General features: G+C 33.8%; 2 protein-coding genes across 2 annotated transcripts; one reads left to right on the forward strand and one right to left on the reverse strand.

Annotated features, from left to right (window-relative positions):
• Positions 1–457: 457 nt before the first annotated feature.
• On the forward strand, positions 458–5902 carry LOC111880839 (auxin response factor 6). The gene is made up of 13 exons (XM_023877254.2): positions 458–1344; positions 1736–1848; positions 1942–2040; positions 2512–2568; positions 2665–2820; positions 2900–2984; positions 3160–3250; positions 3396–3560; positions 3643–3765; positions 3850–4073; positions 4172–5088; positions 5195–5385; positions 5509–5902. Exons 1-13 carry the CDS (start codon positions 1302–1304, stop codon positions 5678–5680), a joined length of 2436 nt encoding a protein of 811 aa, XP_023733022.1. The 5' UTR covers positions 458–1301; the 3' UTR covers positions 5681–5902.
• A 3287-nt stretch (positions 5903–9189) lies between these two features.
• On the reverse strand, positions 9190–12950 carry LOC111880804 (uncharacterized). Its single transcript, XM_023877218.3, has 6 exons — positions 12743–12950; positions 12111–12279; positions 11026–11598; positions 9811–10243; positions 9639–9720; positions 9190–9543 (listed from the first exon to the last, which is right to left on the reverse strand). Exons 1-6 carry the CDS (start codon positions 12770–12772, stop codon positions 9337–9339), a joined length of 1494 nt encoding a protein of 497 aa, XP_023732986.1. The 5' UTR covers positions 12773–12950; the 3' UTR covers positions 9190–9336.
• Positions 12951–15771: the final 2821 nt, after the last annotated feature.

Consider the following 15771-nt stretch of genomic DNA (forward strand, 5'->3'; position numbering starts at 1 on the left):
ATAAAGAAAAGTGCTTCTTTAAAGCTACAAATAAAAAGATCTTAGATGACTTTTTGGCGACTTGTGATAAATGAAGATGAATAGTATTGGTACCACATTAAAATTTAGGACCACATCCAATTCCAATCTAACTCTAGATTGAGATTCTGGCCCGAAAAAATCCGACTCCGTAATACAAACACGTATACGTCCTCTTTGTCTCTCCACTCTCCACACTACCCACCAAAAAGATTAAACCTTTTACATAACATTTGATACATTTAATCAATCAAAATAGTTTTTATTAGATTCACGCAATACAATCTTTCTAGATGACTTTTCTCAAAGAGATTGATAATGTTCGGAAAAAGTCGAATCAAGAATTTATGTTTCATGAGGTATCCAATCCAATCCAATCCAAGACAGTATACGTTTTATTTTCTAATTCACTTTTTATTTTTTTTTGTGAATGTGTTAGGTGTTGGGCCAAGAAAAAGTTTCATGGCTCTATTTGATGATTGATTGGGGGAGAGAAGAAAAAGAAAAAAAAAAGATTTAATAATAATAAATAACAATAATATGGGGGCGAGTGACTACTTGTATTAGTAACAGTAAAGTAGTAGCAAAATAGCAGCAAAAGAGGTGAGCCATTTCCATTACTGGAAAACTGTTGAAGAACCCTAAAAGGTTCAGCTTTGATCTCATTCAACCTTTACCACAAAATACACACAGAAAACAATAGTAAGCAGATATGCTACACAGGAACCTCCATCTACAAATCTCGCTTTTCTGTTGAAGAAACTCACTGTTTCCCTAAGTGTTTTTCAGCTTTCAAGAAGCTTACTTTTTGACTCGAATCGATCAAGCTTAGTGAAAGAGATCTGGGTTTTGTTTAGGGTTTCTGTTTCAAGATTACAAGAAGCTCGCAAGATTAAGGGTTTTTTTTTTCTTTGGGTGAGATCTGGAGTGGTTCTTGAAGCTGAATGAGCTTTTTGTTTGTGATTATCGGCTAATTTTGGTGGTGGGTTTGTTACAAAGAAACAAGAAAAAGACGATTTTTCATAGATGAAGTTGTTTTTGGTTGATTCGTGGAGTTATTTGGGGTTTTGGGTTAGGAAGATCAAGATCGAATGAAGTGGAAATCGTTTTTGTTTTGTAGTACGACCGGTTTCGGTTGAAAATCTCAGTGGAATAGTGGGGTTTATATGTATGGATTGTTGAAAAAAGAAGCAAGAATCAGGAAAAAAAAAGTGGTCCCTTTTCTGGTTAACTGTTGAGATTCTTGATTGTTTATAGTAGTTTTGTTGTTTGAAGCTCTGAAAATGAAGCTTTCTGCTGTTGGTTTTGGTCAGCAATTGCCTGAAGGTCTGTTCTTTTTCAGTTTGATCATACATGTAATTATGTTTTTTGTTTAAAATATGCACCATGGCTCTTTTGGCTTTGTGAATTATGTTTGTTGATTAGTGTTAGTTTATGTATTTGTGTTGTATGTTTTTTTTTCTCTTATTAGGAAATTATACTTTGAAAAATCTACTCAATTATAGCAATACGAATTGATTTGTTTCCGGATGACATTGCTATAATTGAGTAGATTTTTTAAAGTACAATGCTGTAATATACAAATTAGCAAAAGTATGTTGCTATTTTTGCACTCAATTCTAATAACTTATCATTTGTATAAATAAAAGATTCTTTGTTGAAATATCACAAACAAGACACTTAAAAGTTAATTTATGATTTGTGATTTTGTTTTCAGGGGAGAAAAGATGTTTAAATTCTGAACTTTGGCATGCTTGTGCGGGCCCTCTTGTTTCCCTGCCTACGGTTGGAAGTCGTGTGGTCTACTTCCCACAGGGTCACAGCGAACAGGTTAGTTCTAATATTTGGTATAATCCACAATAAAAAAAAAAAGAAAAAGAAATTGTACGCATTTTAATTTCATTTTGAAAACCATTAATGTAGGTTGCTGCATCAACAAACAAAGAAGTAGATGCTCATACTCCCAACTACCCGAGCTTGCCTCCACAGCTTGTTTGTCAACTTCACAATGTGACTATGCATGTAAGCACCCATACAGATGCTTTCCTTTTCTTTCATTCTTGTTCCTCTTGGAACAAATTTGTAAATGTGTCTGATGCTATCAGACACATTATATCATATGTATCAAGCACAATGTGCGTGATACATATAATTATATATATCATGCAAATTATGCCTGATAGACACATTATGCATGATATTACATACAAGTATGTGTATCAGGCACATTGTGCGTAATACATACTTGTATATATATCAAGCAAGACACAATGTGTTTGATACATATGATGCATATTTGTATGTATTGTGCATGATACATACATACATGTATTACGCACAATGTGCCTGATACGCATACTTGTATGTAATATCATGCATAATGTGCCTATCAGGCATAATGTGCATGATATATATACTTTTATATATCACGCACATTGTGCTAGATACATATGCACATTTTTGTGGTTTTGTTGACTCGATATTTTTCATCAGGCAGATGTGGAGACCGATGAGGTTTACGCTCAGATGACACTGCAACCATTGAACTCCGTATGTTGTCTCGACTTTTCTCACTTTTCAGACATTTTAAACATTATTATTTTCCCAAATTGTATGCTTAAAGTTTCTTTTGTGATTTATATATAGGATGAACAAAAAGAAGCATTTCTTCCTGCGGATTTGGGTGCCCCTAGCAAACAACCGACAAATTACTTTTGTAAAACTTTGACAGCAAGTGACACAAGCACTCATGGTGGATTTTCCGTTCCTCGTCGTGCAGCTGAGAAAGTGTTTCCTCCATTGGTAACCTAATTGCTCAACAGATTGTGTTTCATTGAGGTTTAATTTTGACTAATTTAACTATCTTTGTGGAAATTTGTAGGACTTTTCACAACAACCTCCTGCTCAAGAATTAATCGCGAGGGATTTACACGACAATGAATGGAAATTTAGACATATATTCCGTGGTATACTTTCAAATTCTTTTGTTTCATAAACATTTTAAGACATTTTTTACTTAATGAACTTATAAAGTACGTTAAGGAAGAAAGGAGGCTTTCCCCATTAAGTCCTAATTGTTTTACAAATTTACAAATTTGCCCTTGCCCATAGCGATGATCTATTTTTTTTACACTATTCCAGGACAGCCGAAAAGGCATCTTCTCACAACAGGTTGGAGTGTTTTTGTAAGTGCTAAAAGACTTGTTGCAGGTGATTCAGTCTTATTCATATGGTAAGCAGTGTGTTGTATACACAAAGTCTGTTTCTTTTTCGGATTGAATGAATTAGTAAATGACCAATTTACCCTCCTGAATTCCGAACATTAAGATTACTTTCTTGTTCGGTTTTATGATTTTTTCCAAATATCATCTTCACAGGAATGAGAAAAACCAGTTGCTGTTAGGAATCCGGCGAGCCAATCGACCTCAAACTGTCATGCCATCTTCCGTTCTATCCAGTGACAGCATGCACCTCGGCCTCCTTGCTGCCGCCGCCCATGCGGCCGCAACTAATAGCCGCTTCACCATTTTCTATAATCCGAGGTATTTATTTATTAATTTTAAAATTAATCGACACTCTTTATCTTATTCAATTAAAACTTCTCTAAATCCTAATTATTCTCAGGGCAAGTCCATCGGAATTTGTGATTCCGCTCGCTAAATATGTTAAAGCGGTTTATCATACGCGCGTTTCTGTTGGCATGCGGTTTCGGATGTTGTTTGAAACAGAAGAATCAAGCGTTCGCAGGTATATTCAAATCCATGAGTAAATCTTATTTTTTTCTCGTTGTATAGTTTTGTCTTTTATGATTTTGGTTTTCTTATATTTCAGGTATATGGGAACTATAACGGGTATCTGTGATTTGGATCCAAATCGATGGTTGAACTCGCACTGGAGATCCGTTAAGGTCGGTTGGGATGAATCTACAGCTGGAGAGAGACAACCGAGAGTTTCCCTTTGGGAAATTGAACCCCTCACAACTTTCCCAATGTACCCCTCCCAGTTTCCGCTTCGACTAAAACGCCCTTGGCCACCCGGACTACCCGCTTATAATGGTACTTATATTTTTCTACCAATAATATCAACTTACTTAACATTTCTTCATTGCTATTATTCATAAGCAAATTTACATATTTTGGTATTATGAGTGTAGGGATGAAAGAAGAAGATTTAGGAATGAACTCACCGATAATGTGGCTTCGTGGTGGTGGTGGCGGTGGTGGTGGCGGTGATCTTGGTCAATCTCTCAACTTTCAAGGACTCGGGGGTTCGCCGTGGTTGCAGCCACGGTTTGATGGCGGCGGTGGTGGTGGCATTGGCATGCTCGGTATGCAAACCACCACGGATATCTACCAAGCCATGGCGGCGGCCGCCCTCCAAGAAATGAGGAGTATTGATTCGGTCAAACAGTCAAACCCATCACTTCTACAATTCCAACACCAACCGATTCCAACCGGGTCAATGAGTCAACCCGCTTTCATTCCTGAAAACCAACACGTGTCACTTCTCCCCCAACTTCAACCCCAAAACCCATTCACAATGGGTCAATTCGGGTCAACTTCTCAGTCAAACTTCTCGGATTCAAACGGAAACCTTTTAGGCCCGTTTTCACACGATGAAACTTCACAACTTCTTAACATCCCTCGCTCTGCTTCCTTGTTGACTTCCACGGGTTGGCCCGCGAAACGGGTCGCGGTTGACCCGTTACTTGTATCTGGAGCTTCACAATCTCTTCTTCACCAAGTCGAGCAACTCGGCCCACCAAATACGGGTCTCGCCCAAAACACAAACCTTTCACAAACCGCGGTTTCTTTACCTCCGTTTCCGGGTCGAGAGTGCTCCATCGATCAAGAACCGAATAATAACGACCCGCAAAGTCATAATAATATCTTGTTTGGAGTCAACATCGATAACTCAAATCTTTTAGGGTTATCGAATCCGTTTGCTTCTTCCAATGATTTTTCCATGAATCCGATGTTGACACCTTCGAGTTGTATCGACGGGTCGGGTTTTATACAGTCTCAAGAAAACACGGGTCAAACAAATCCACCCACCCGAACCTTCGTTAAGGTGAACTTTTTCAACATGTTGGTAGTGATGAGTGATGACCAGTTTATGGTTTAGGGTTTAGGGTTTTGCTGTTGTTTGATATTTGGTTTTTTATATCTTTTTATAGGTTTATAAATCGGGGTGTTTTGGGAGGTCACTCGATATAGCAAAATTTAGTAGTTACCATGAGCTACGAAGTGAACTCGCACAAATGTTTGGCCTTGAAGGCCAATTGGAGGACCCTTTGAGATCAGGCTGGCAGCTTGTATTTGTTGACCGAGAGAATGACGTTCTTCTCCTCGGTGACGACCCTTGGCCGTAAGTTCCCATTTTTTATGATATATATATATATATATATATATATATATATATATATATATATATATATATATATATATATATATAATTTATGCAACTGACACGAATTATGCAAATAAACAGGGAGTTTGTGAGCAGTGTATGGTGTATCAAGATACTATCGCCGCAAGAGGTGCAACAAATGGGGAAACAAGGTCTCGAGCTTCTTAACTCGGTTCCGATACGGACTCCATCACGACAAGAGTCTATGAATCTGAGCACTGGCGTTGCATCAGTCAGTTCGCTAGAATACTAGCGAGCTGATGCAACGCCAAGTGATGTTGGATGTTGGATTCATAGTTTGTGTAACTTTAGTGGCAATTCTCGTCATGACACACGAGGGAATTGTTTGATTTTAAGGTTTAGGTACTTATGAAAACCGAAATTGTAATTAATATGATCGATCTATCGATGTGTTTGGACAACATGCAAGACTTTGTATTATGTTTCAATTAGGAAGTTACGGGTTTGAGTCTTAGTAGCTCTTGTGGAAGTTTAAGTTCCAAATATGGATTGGGTTCGTTAGTAGGTTATTATATTATGAAACTAGAAGGATAATGTATATTTATGGAAATAGTTATGGGTTTTGTACTTTGTAGTACCAAAGTGGGGAATGAATCAATGAGATCGAAATCACCTATAATTAATAAAGATATTTCATAAGTTTTTTTTTTATAAGTACCTACTATTATGATAAACTTGATATTTTAATAAATGGCAAATGAATATTTTTTAGTATGGATTAATTTTAAAGTAATAATAAAATTATTGACATTTTATGAAAAATGACAAAATGTACAAATAGTTTTGTCTCCTAAATCCTTACAAGTTTGGTCATTTTCAACTTTCAAGTTTCAACTATATCCCGCAATTTAATAGTGCACAGTGAACTGATGAGATGACACTGTTCCGACATATAAAGAACTAAAGAAGGCTTCAAATGAGTTGAAAGCAAATTACTAGATCCAAATTTATATTATAATATGATTATTTTAAATACAGAATACTCCCTTTATTTCTGAATGTTGGTCTTTTTAGGTTTTCTTTTAGATATTTATCATTTTAGTAATCTAAAAACAATTAAAGCTGTATATTTATTTTAAATAGAGGGGACATTCACAAAAGTACCACATGAGATTGTAGAATAAAGGGAAAATGGCCAAAGTTTAAGCCGTTTGCGAGAATAACCATAACCATATATGGGAGCTAGTTTAGTTTGACAGTTTCTATAAGATGTGACTTAAAATGTTCAAAACATTTTAGACCAACTATTTAGATAATACATTTGCTTTTTCTGACATAGATTGGACTTAAAATGTTTTGTACTGATATTTCAGTTTCTGAATCATATTTTGGACTCATATGTCGGACACCCATTTTAGAGTGGAACTTTTTTCCTGCATGTGTTTGTTAAGGTTTGGACATACTTATCGTTACTACGAATATAGTTTATCTCCAACTAAAAATGAGTTCATCCACATGACTTGCAAATCATATATCTGATTTCGAAAAGGGGTTGGCTAGACTTTAACGCATAGTTTTGAGTCAACTCAAACATATTGACAATATTGGTCATTATAAATGGGTAAATAAAGTTCTTCCCTAGCTTACGTTGTAATCCAATGACTTATAACATTGTCAATGACATGTACACGTTGTCAACAAATGAACAAACTACTCTCTCCGTCCCAAAATTATATTCCATCTTTCATTTTTGGTTTGTCCCAAAATAATAAACCACTTCTAAAAATAAATAATATTTTTACCAAAATACACATTCATTATTACTTAACCAACTAAGCATTTAATGGAACATTAAATGCAAAGTAAGGATAACATTGTCATTTTATAATTTTGTTAAATAAAGTTGATGGTAATTAATGTTTTTTTTAATCTGTGTGTTTTTTGTCTGTAAACAATAATATTGGAACGGAGGGAGTATAATAATAATAACGTTCAGTTAAGATTTTATGTGGCATTATTTAACATTGGTATTCTCAAAGACATGTTGGGTAAGTACAAGTACATATATGAAAATAAAACATACACCTACCTTTTAGCATTTTATGACGAGATTCCTAATATATTATGCAAGCAGACTTTATGATAAATCACCATAAAGTCCCAATGAGAGATGTCCTAAAATATCATACGGTCATTTTGTGAATTATCGCTAAATTGAATAGTGATTGTAGATTTGTAGAGATTATATAGTGTCATTACTAATGATTTTATTATTTAAAAAAATATGAAAAAAAAACATCTCTAAAAGTTAATAAAAAATCGTTAAAGTAAGGTGTAAGTATTTTATTCCTTGAGATTTAGTTTTGTTACGATTATAAAATAGGACTATAAACTTGAACTCTTGAACTATCTTCTGCCTACATTTGAAAATTGTTTGCCTAGCTAGTTCATATGATTTTCAATGTATTGGTTGGGCCTAGTGTTGAAATTATCCCAAAATCACAAATTTGTTCGTATATAATTCACCATTGTTATAAAAAAAATTATATTGTTTTGTCTGTTATCTGGCTTATAAATATTGTATTTTATTTGATAAACAATGATTGTAAATGAGTGAACCACAAAAGCCATGCATTATTACACACCCACCGGCCTAGCCTAGCTTATATAGTGGTAGCTCACTAGCCTTTGTTTCATTCAATTCAAGTGCTAAACATTGGACGCCGATATATGAAAGCCTAAAAAATAATATTATATTATTTCGATACAAAAGCATCTAATTTATATTATACTTCAGAGTCGAATTGTTTTGATGTGTGTATTTACTACTTTTAACATATTCTTATAAGAAGTAACTATATGATTAAATACTATAAAAAAAGAAGATATTTCCATCCATGTAAATGTAATTTTAACTTGAAGCTTTACAAAATTTAGGCTCATTCATCCGTTTTTATGCTCATAATACGTACGAGTTTCAATAAACAAAATGACACACGGAGGGAGGCGTATAGAGATCCCCGTTGTGGCGTTATATATAACGTCGTCACGATAATCAAGTAACATTTAAAAAACTATTTATTCCCTTCATGAGAATTTGAAATTCCATTCAATAATCCTCGTATATTAATATTATTTTTCTCAAATTCATACAATTTAATTCCGCCGGAATTTTCAGACTCTATCATCCAAAGTCTCATCTTTTTATATAATTGTTTTAGGGGTCGCTAAAAGACGTCCAATTTTTTCATACAAACATTTTATTTGGTTTTTAAAATATTTTTATTGATTGAATTTGTGTTGTTTTCTGAAAATATAAATTATAAATAGTTTAACTTTTAATAAAAATATTTCTATGCCTAAGGGTGTCAATTTAGTAGCACCTCTTTTTAAAATGCTAAATCAAAATAAATATAAAAATAGGTCATTTTCAGAAAATTAATAACTTGAGGTTTAATATAAAATAATACGATATGTTAAGTTTTTTATAATATTAACTAAGTAATCCAATATTCTATTATTTATGAAAAGCTAAAATACATTTAATAAACGTAATAAATTTTTGAAAAAAGCATAAAGGAAGAAATTAGAAAAATGAAATTTTATTCTAAAAACATGAAGAGTAGTCAAAGTGCAAAGTAGGCGGTCAAAAAAGAATTTTTCCTAGAAAGTACAACCCACCCACCCACATGCTTCCTACTTTGACCATTCCGAAAGGGACCATTTTATTTAATCATTTAATTATTTAAATATTTAATTAAAAATAATAATAATAAAAATAATTGGGGCGCCACCAACAACTGCCATTAACTCACTCCACTTCAATTCAAATCAGTTAAGTAAATCACCCTTTCACTTGTGGTTTTTGCCGGATCTTGAAACCCAAACAACAAATTATACATCAAACACAAGTCAATTCCATTAATCAAAAACCACACTCTAATTTTTTTATGACCAACCACAGCAACTGTGAGGTGATGACGGCGGAATCCGGCCAGTTTGCCGGATGTATTCCGCCTGTGCCGCCGCCCGTGCCGCCCGCCGGCTCTTTTGGGCTTCCGCTGCCGCCCTTTTCGCTTCTGATTTCTGCCTTGAAATTGCTATCTTTTTCAACATTTTTGCTTGTGCATGTGCCCTCTTTTCTTCCACTTCAACCTAAAAAAAATCACAAATTTATTTAATTTTAAAAAATTTATAATTAAATTATTATGGTAAATTTGAACATTAATATAAAATGCAATCAAATTTACCTCTATTCTTCTCATTTCTGCTTCAAGTTTTGCTTTTTGTTGACTCTCCCATGCTTGAATTTTTATCTCTTCGCGTATAAATCTAAACATACATCATAAATAATGTTTATAAAAAAAACATTTACGAAAAAGACTAAATGACCATTTTACCCTTGCGTTTAAAAACACATACCTTGCATTATGTTTGGATTTCTCGGCATCTTCCCACGCAACCGCGCGTTTCTCAAACTCAACCCGCAACGCCTCTTCGGCCAAAATGTCCGTTTCGCCCTCCACCACATTCTTTTCTGTGTCCTCTTTACTTGCCCAAGCCGCAATGTTCATCTTCCCAAGTTGTACCCCTAGCTGTAAAATTTCCTTCCTTGTTCTAAGTTTGACTTCTTGCTCGGTCAACTCTTTTGGATTCCGTGACTCGTCATGCTCCACGGGAGTGGAATTGGGTACTCCTCTTCCTCTTCGAGGTGTTGATGGAATTGAAGAATTTGGACTCCGAAGGGGCGTTGTGGCCCCCACGGGTGTGGAAGTCATTGAAGGCTCTTGACTTGGAATCGGAGTCATTTCCGTTCCCATGTCTCTCATTGAAACCGATCTTACTTCATGACAACCTACATTCCATCATTTTTCAATAATCAATTAATCAGTAAAATTACATTTTTGGTCCCTATAAAAATATAGACATTTTATGTGGATCAGGGACCAAAAACATTATAAAAACTTCAATAAGGACCAAGATTGAAAAAATATGCTATCACGAGGGGACCAATATTGAAATTTACTCTTAAAAGTGAAAAGAATATGAGTGGATTACAATTTGGCTCTTATGTGGGATTTCTTTTTATGGAGATGGTAAATAAGTTTCATTTTTTTTTTGCCTATTGTACAAAATATTTTACTTGTTACAATTTTCGTTCATGTACTATGTTACTTTTTATGGACCTAGTACAATACTTCCATTTCCAATATTTTTGATAAGGGTATTCACTATTATAACAAAACAAAATATATTAGTAATTATAAAATTTGGCCTTGTACTATAGTACTTTTAAATTTTAATGGACATGGTACATAAATTTCATTGATTTGCCTTTCTCGTCCCTAAAACTAACCTTTTGTAGGTTTTTCATCCCTGACTCGGTTGTTAAGTAAATGTAAAATGACCATTTTGCCCTCGTCTTTTTCACAAATACACCAGGGAGGAAACCTTAAAAATTAGAATAATTACACTATAAAATTTCTTTTTTTGATATGCTGGCATTCACATAGGTCCACCCATGTAAATTATATAACCTATGTTTTATATTTCACATGGTATACAATAAAAGACCATTTTACCATCGGTCAAACTGTGACATGAAAGATTAAAAGGGAAAAAATGACGATGAAATACCTGTTTTATCCTCATTTGAACTCGGTCCACATGATGGCTCTCTGTTGTCAACCTCTTTCAAGTCTTTACTTTCAGGACACGGATCGATTGACTCACTGAGTCCACTCGCCTGACCAGAAACGAGCTCATCTTGTGACTCGGAAGGTGTAAAAGAAAACTTGTCGGGCACCATTTGTTGACAAAAATCAACCCGTTTGATGGAACTAACAGCTGCCCGATTTGCCCGGTTTTGAAGGGTGTTTTTTGCATTATGATTATGCAAATTTTGCCTATTAATTATCCATTTTTCAGCATCATTCCATTTAGAAGACATGGGTCTCAAAAGGGATCTTGAAATTGCATTATGGGTGGATCTTTGTTCGCCTTTATGAAACTCAAAGCTTGAAGAACTTGCATTACTATCATAATCAAGATTTTCATCTTCTAATGATCTTAAAGGGTGAACTGAACTCGAATTACTGCTATCTGCTTTTTGAAATTGATGGGGTTTTGCCCGACTTTCTTTTGGCTGCCCGGGACCCTGACCGATTTCTGTGCTGTCAAATGTCAGTGAAGAAATTGCCATGGCAGAACCTGCAAATTTGAGGACCATTTTGAACATAAAAAGTGTATGAATTTACAGTCGCAAAAAGCAAAACTTTGGCTTAAAGTACTTTACTCAAAAGCTAAAGATTAAGATAGTTCAACATCAAAAAGGATAAACAGAAGAAATAGCAATGTATTTTTTTTAATCCTGCTTTCATTCCCCTATTATATAGCCTCATACTTCTAATTTTTATTTGATATTTTGAAGAATCTAGCTAATTAAAGCAGTGAAAATTACTTTGTATGTCAAAGTATAATAAACAAATCAATGAATTAAAGTGATTATTCTGACTCAAAGATTTGAAATCACATAATACGTAATTAATTAAGGTATAATAATCAGTTTAAAAGTGCATCCAAACACATCCTTAATAGCATCAACAACACCATTTTTAGCAGCAAGGTTTTAGGGGTTTTTTTTTATGAAGAAGCCATGGAAAAACACATTCGATAAGTAAATGATTACTGGAATAGTTTAGAGAAATGCTCGAAACACACACCTTCCTCATCAGAAACTCCAGAATTTGAAGCTAACAAACTGTTCTTCACAAACTCTGTATCTTCAAGTTTAGAAGGAGAAGTTCTTGCTGAATTGCTTTTTGATCCTCCGTCTTTTTTCCTCTGCCCCATCAGCTTCATCCTCAGTTTACTTGGAGATATTATCCCAACCTAAATGGATTGAATAAACAAAAACTCATCACGGATCTTCGATTGATCGATTAAAACAACAGAAGACAGACGAAGACACATTAATTTAGCTCTCGTTATTGATCAATACCTGAAGAAACTGACAAATTTTATAGACTAATTTACGAAAACCTTACAACAAAAAAGGACCCCCACAAATGTGGATTAAACGGGAAGACGAACTGATTCCACAAAAAACAGAAGATTCGAAAGAGGAATCCGAGTGATGAACAGAAACCAGAAACGCATTGGAATATAAAACTAAACAAGTACGATATTTCGCACCAAAATAATGACGATTGAATGAAGATATCTTTCTTGACTCAATCAGTCTGTTGGTACGGAGGTTGCGTGTAGGTCAAAATGAACAGAGGGAGCTGCTACTGATTTCATTGACTACATTTGCAGCATAGTAAATTAGCGAGAAGAACAGGAGAAGTTTTACCTGAAGCTTGTGAATCCTCTCGTACTCCATTAGATCCTCTATAATCAACAGTAACCTACAGAGAGAGAGAGAGAGAGAGAGAGAGAGAGAAACAGAAAATTGGAAGAGAAACAGCACAGCAGCAACAGGGATTCTGAAACTTGGAGCCGGTGGTGGAGAGGAGACGAGTGTTCGTTTTTTAGTCGAAAAGGCTGACACGAATCACCAATAATTAAACTCTTGTGACGTCGCCCATCTTTTATTGACCCATTTTTTCAATGCTCTTTCTACAATAATAAAGAAACAAGATTTATTATTATTATTATTATTATTATTATTATTGAAAAAGTTCAACAAATAAAATTTTAAGTTTTTACTAAATATATCGGAAGTTAAGTTCTATGTTTTATGTTAAAATATTTTAATTTGTTTTATCAACTTTTAGTGCTTGAAGGATATATTAATGTTAGATTTACAAATTTTTCGTTTTTTAAATGAAGTGTAAACTATTACAAACAATGTTAGCATGAGACATAATTCCCCGTCTTATCCTCTTATCTGTTTTAGTTGGAAAGAGGTTTTTTGGATTGTGGTCCTACAATAATTATTTTTATTCCTACAACATCACACAAATTCTTTATTTACAATGACAAAAAGCTTCGAACAGTGATAGAATTGATACCGAAATAGTAATAATTTCAAGTGATTGAAGATTACAAATCGATTTCGAGATTACTGACAAATTAAAACATACATAATACTATGCATAATATATATATATATATATATATATATATATATATATATATATATATATATATATATATATATATATATATATATATATGGCTGTTATGTACCCAATATTAGGTATAGAACCATCAAAAATAAATCTAAACTACCAAAATTGTATAGCTTTAAATCAAATAAATTAAATTACATTTCCATCTTGTGTTTTCTTATGTTTCAGTGATGTAAAACAAACAACAAATGTTAAAAATAATATAAAATACACATATTCAAAACTACAATTAATTCGATAAAATACAATACACACATTCAAAACTCAAATTCATATCACAATTAATCTGATCTTTATCATTTTTAAAAATATAATGTATTTTCGTATGTACGACCATAACCCAACATCAATTGAAGACTCTATTTTTTCGTTTTAGATTAATATTTTTATTTGTGTTTGTAAAACCTTTTATGAAATTATCCATTTACGTGGACAAAATAAACGCCAAGGAAGAATGAAGTATTAGGAAACTAGTTTTTTTCTAAAAGGAAAATTAGGAAATGATGTGGTTATAACGAAACTAGGAAACAATTTTTTTTGGTTAAGTTTACGGTTTGTATTAAAACTGCGTAGTTTAGAGCCGAAACGACGTAGTATTAAAAGTTCTATATCCAATGTTATATACATGACAGCCATATATTCACTTTTCCCTATATATATATATATATATATATATATATATATATATATATATATATATATATATATATTAGGTCTTATTTCTTTAAGACCAAAAGATCAAATCCTCAAGTTCAAGCCTAATGAATGTCTAGAGTCATGAAGTTCCTGACTTTATGATCTAGCATGACTTAATAGAGGCCAACACCAAACCTAAGGCTTCTTAATATAACAAAATGACCAAGGACTTTCTTAAAAGTGTTTAATACTTTAAGACTTTACACCCAAGGCTCAAATCTAATTCTAATGTGTGTCTTAATCAATAAAGTCATCAATTTGATGCCTTTGCATAACTCCAAGAAACCCAAAACCCAAATCTAGTCTACTAGCTTGACCAAGAAATTAACAACCCATGCATGGTTGGTCCACAACAATCAAGATACAAACTTTATGAACAAGGACCTTTAAAACATCAAAATAAGCACCCCAAAACTTATGGAGTAGCATATACTCTCAAGAATCAACTCATGGGACCAAAAAGCACAAAAACCCACTCACAAGCAAGATCTAAAAAATGAACCATCAAGTTTGAGACTTTTTACATTCAGAAGATAGATCAAGGAAAACTAAGATAGGATCTAGAAGCTCTAAGAAATCCAACTCTTATCCAATGAGTTCTTCTTCTTCCAAATGCACCAAAAACCCACCAAAATCACTCAAAAGCTCAACAATCTTCCATATGAGGCTAGGGTTTCGAGGAAACAACTTAAGAGGGTGGAGGATGACGGTAAGGAGGTTGGGAAATGAGTTATGATTTTTAAATAGGGTCCAAGACCCCACAATAGGGTTTGAGTTTGGGTCAGGAATACCCAACGTTCCTAAAGGAACCTTCGCGATCACCCAGCCATGAACGCCCAACGTACATTCCTTGTACGCCTAGCATTCCCGGCTTAACCCAAAATCCTCATAACTTCAAACGGGCATAACTTCTTCGTTCGAACTCCGTTTTCAACGATACTTATATCCACATAAAGTTGTTGAGAAGCTTTACAACCCTATCTATTTACTTTTGACTTAAAACACATCGAACTAAAATCCTTAAATTCAATAAAATTTCTGAACCATTACTTTACCAATATACCCTTGTGCTCCAAAGCACAAACCGAACTCTTGGATCACAAAATCTACATTACCCACATCCAAATGGGTCTAAACCGCTCTTTCCCCAAGGCTCGGAGCCTTATAACAATTGATCTTCGGGTCACGACCCTGAATTCAGAAACGACTCAAAACATGGTGTTACAAAAGGTGTTATATAAAACTTTATTTGGTTGGCCAGGTTTTGCAAATTCGTACTTTTCTATCGAAAGTATAAAACATATGAGTTATAAAAATGTTTTTGGACTCATGTAGAAATATTTCTTGTTCAAATCCAAAGTAGAAAATTTGACGGATATATAAGTAATTCAAACTTATTTCAAATTTTACCGTTTCTATGACCTAAATGCATTTTATATAAAGATTTTGAATATCAAGTTATATAAAATAAAGGCATATCACACCTTCTAAAAGTATAAAATAACCAACTTTACTCTTGTAATTTTGTTCAAGCGGTTGTACCATTTAATGT

This window comes from Lactuca sativa, chromosome 7, assembly GCF_002870075.4.
Source record: "Lactuca sativa cultivar Salinas chromosome 7, Lsat_Salinas_v11, whole genome shotgun sequence".
NCBI classification, from domain to species: Eukaryota; Viridiplantae; Streptophyta; class Magnoliopsida; order Asterales; family Asteraceae; genus Lactuca; species Lactuca sativa.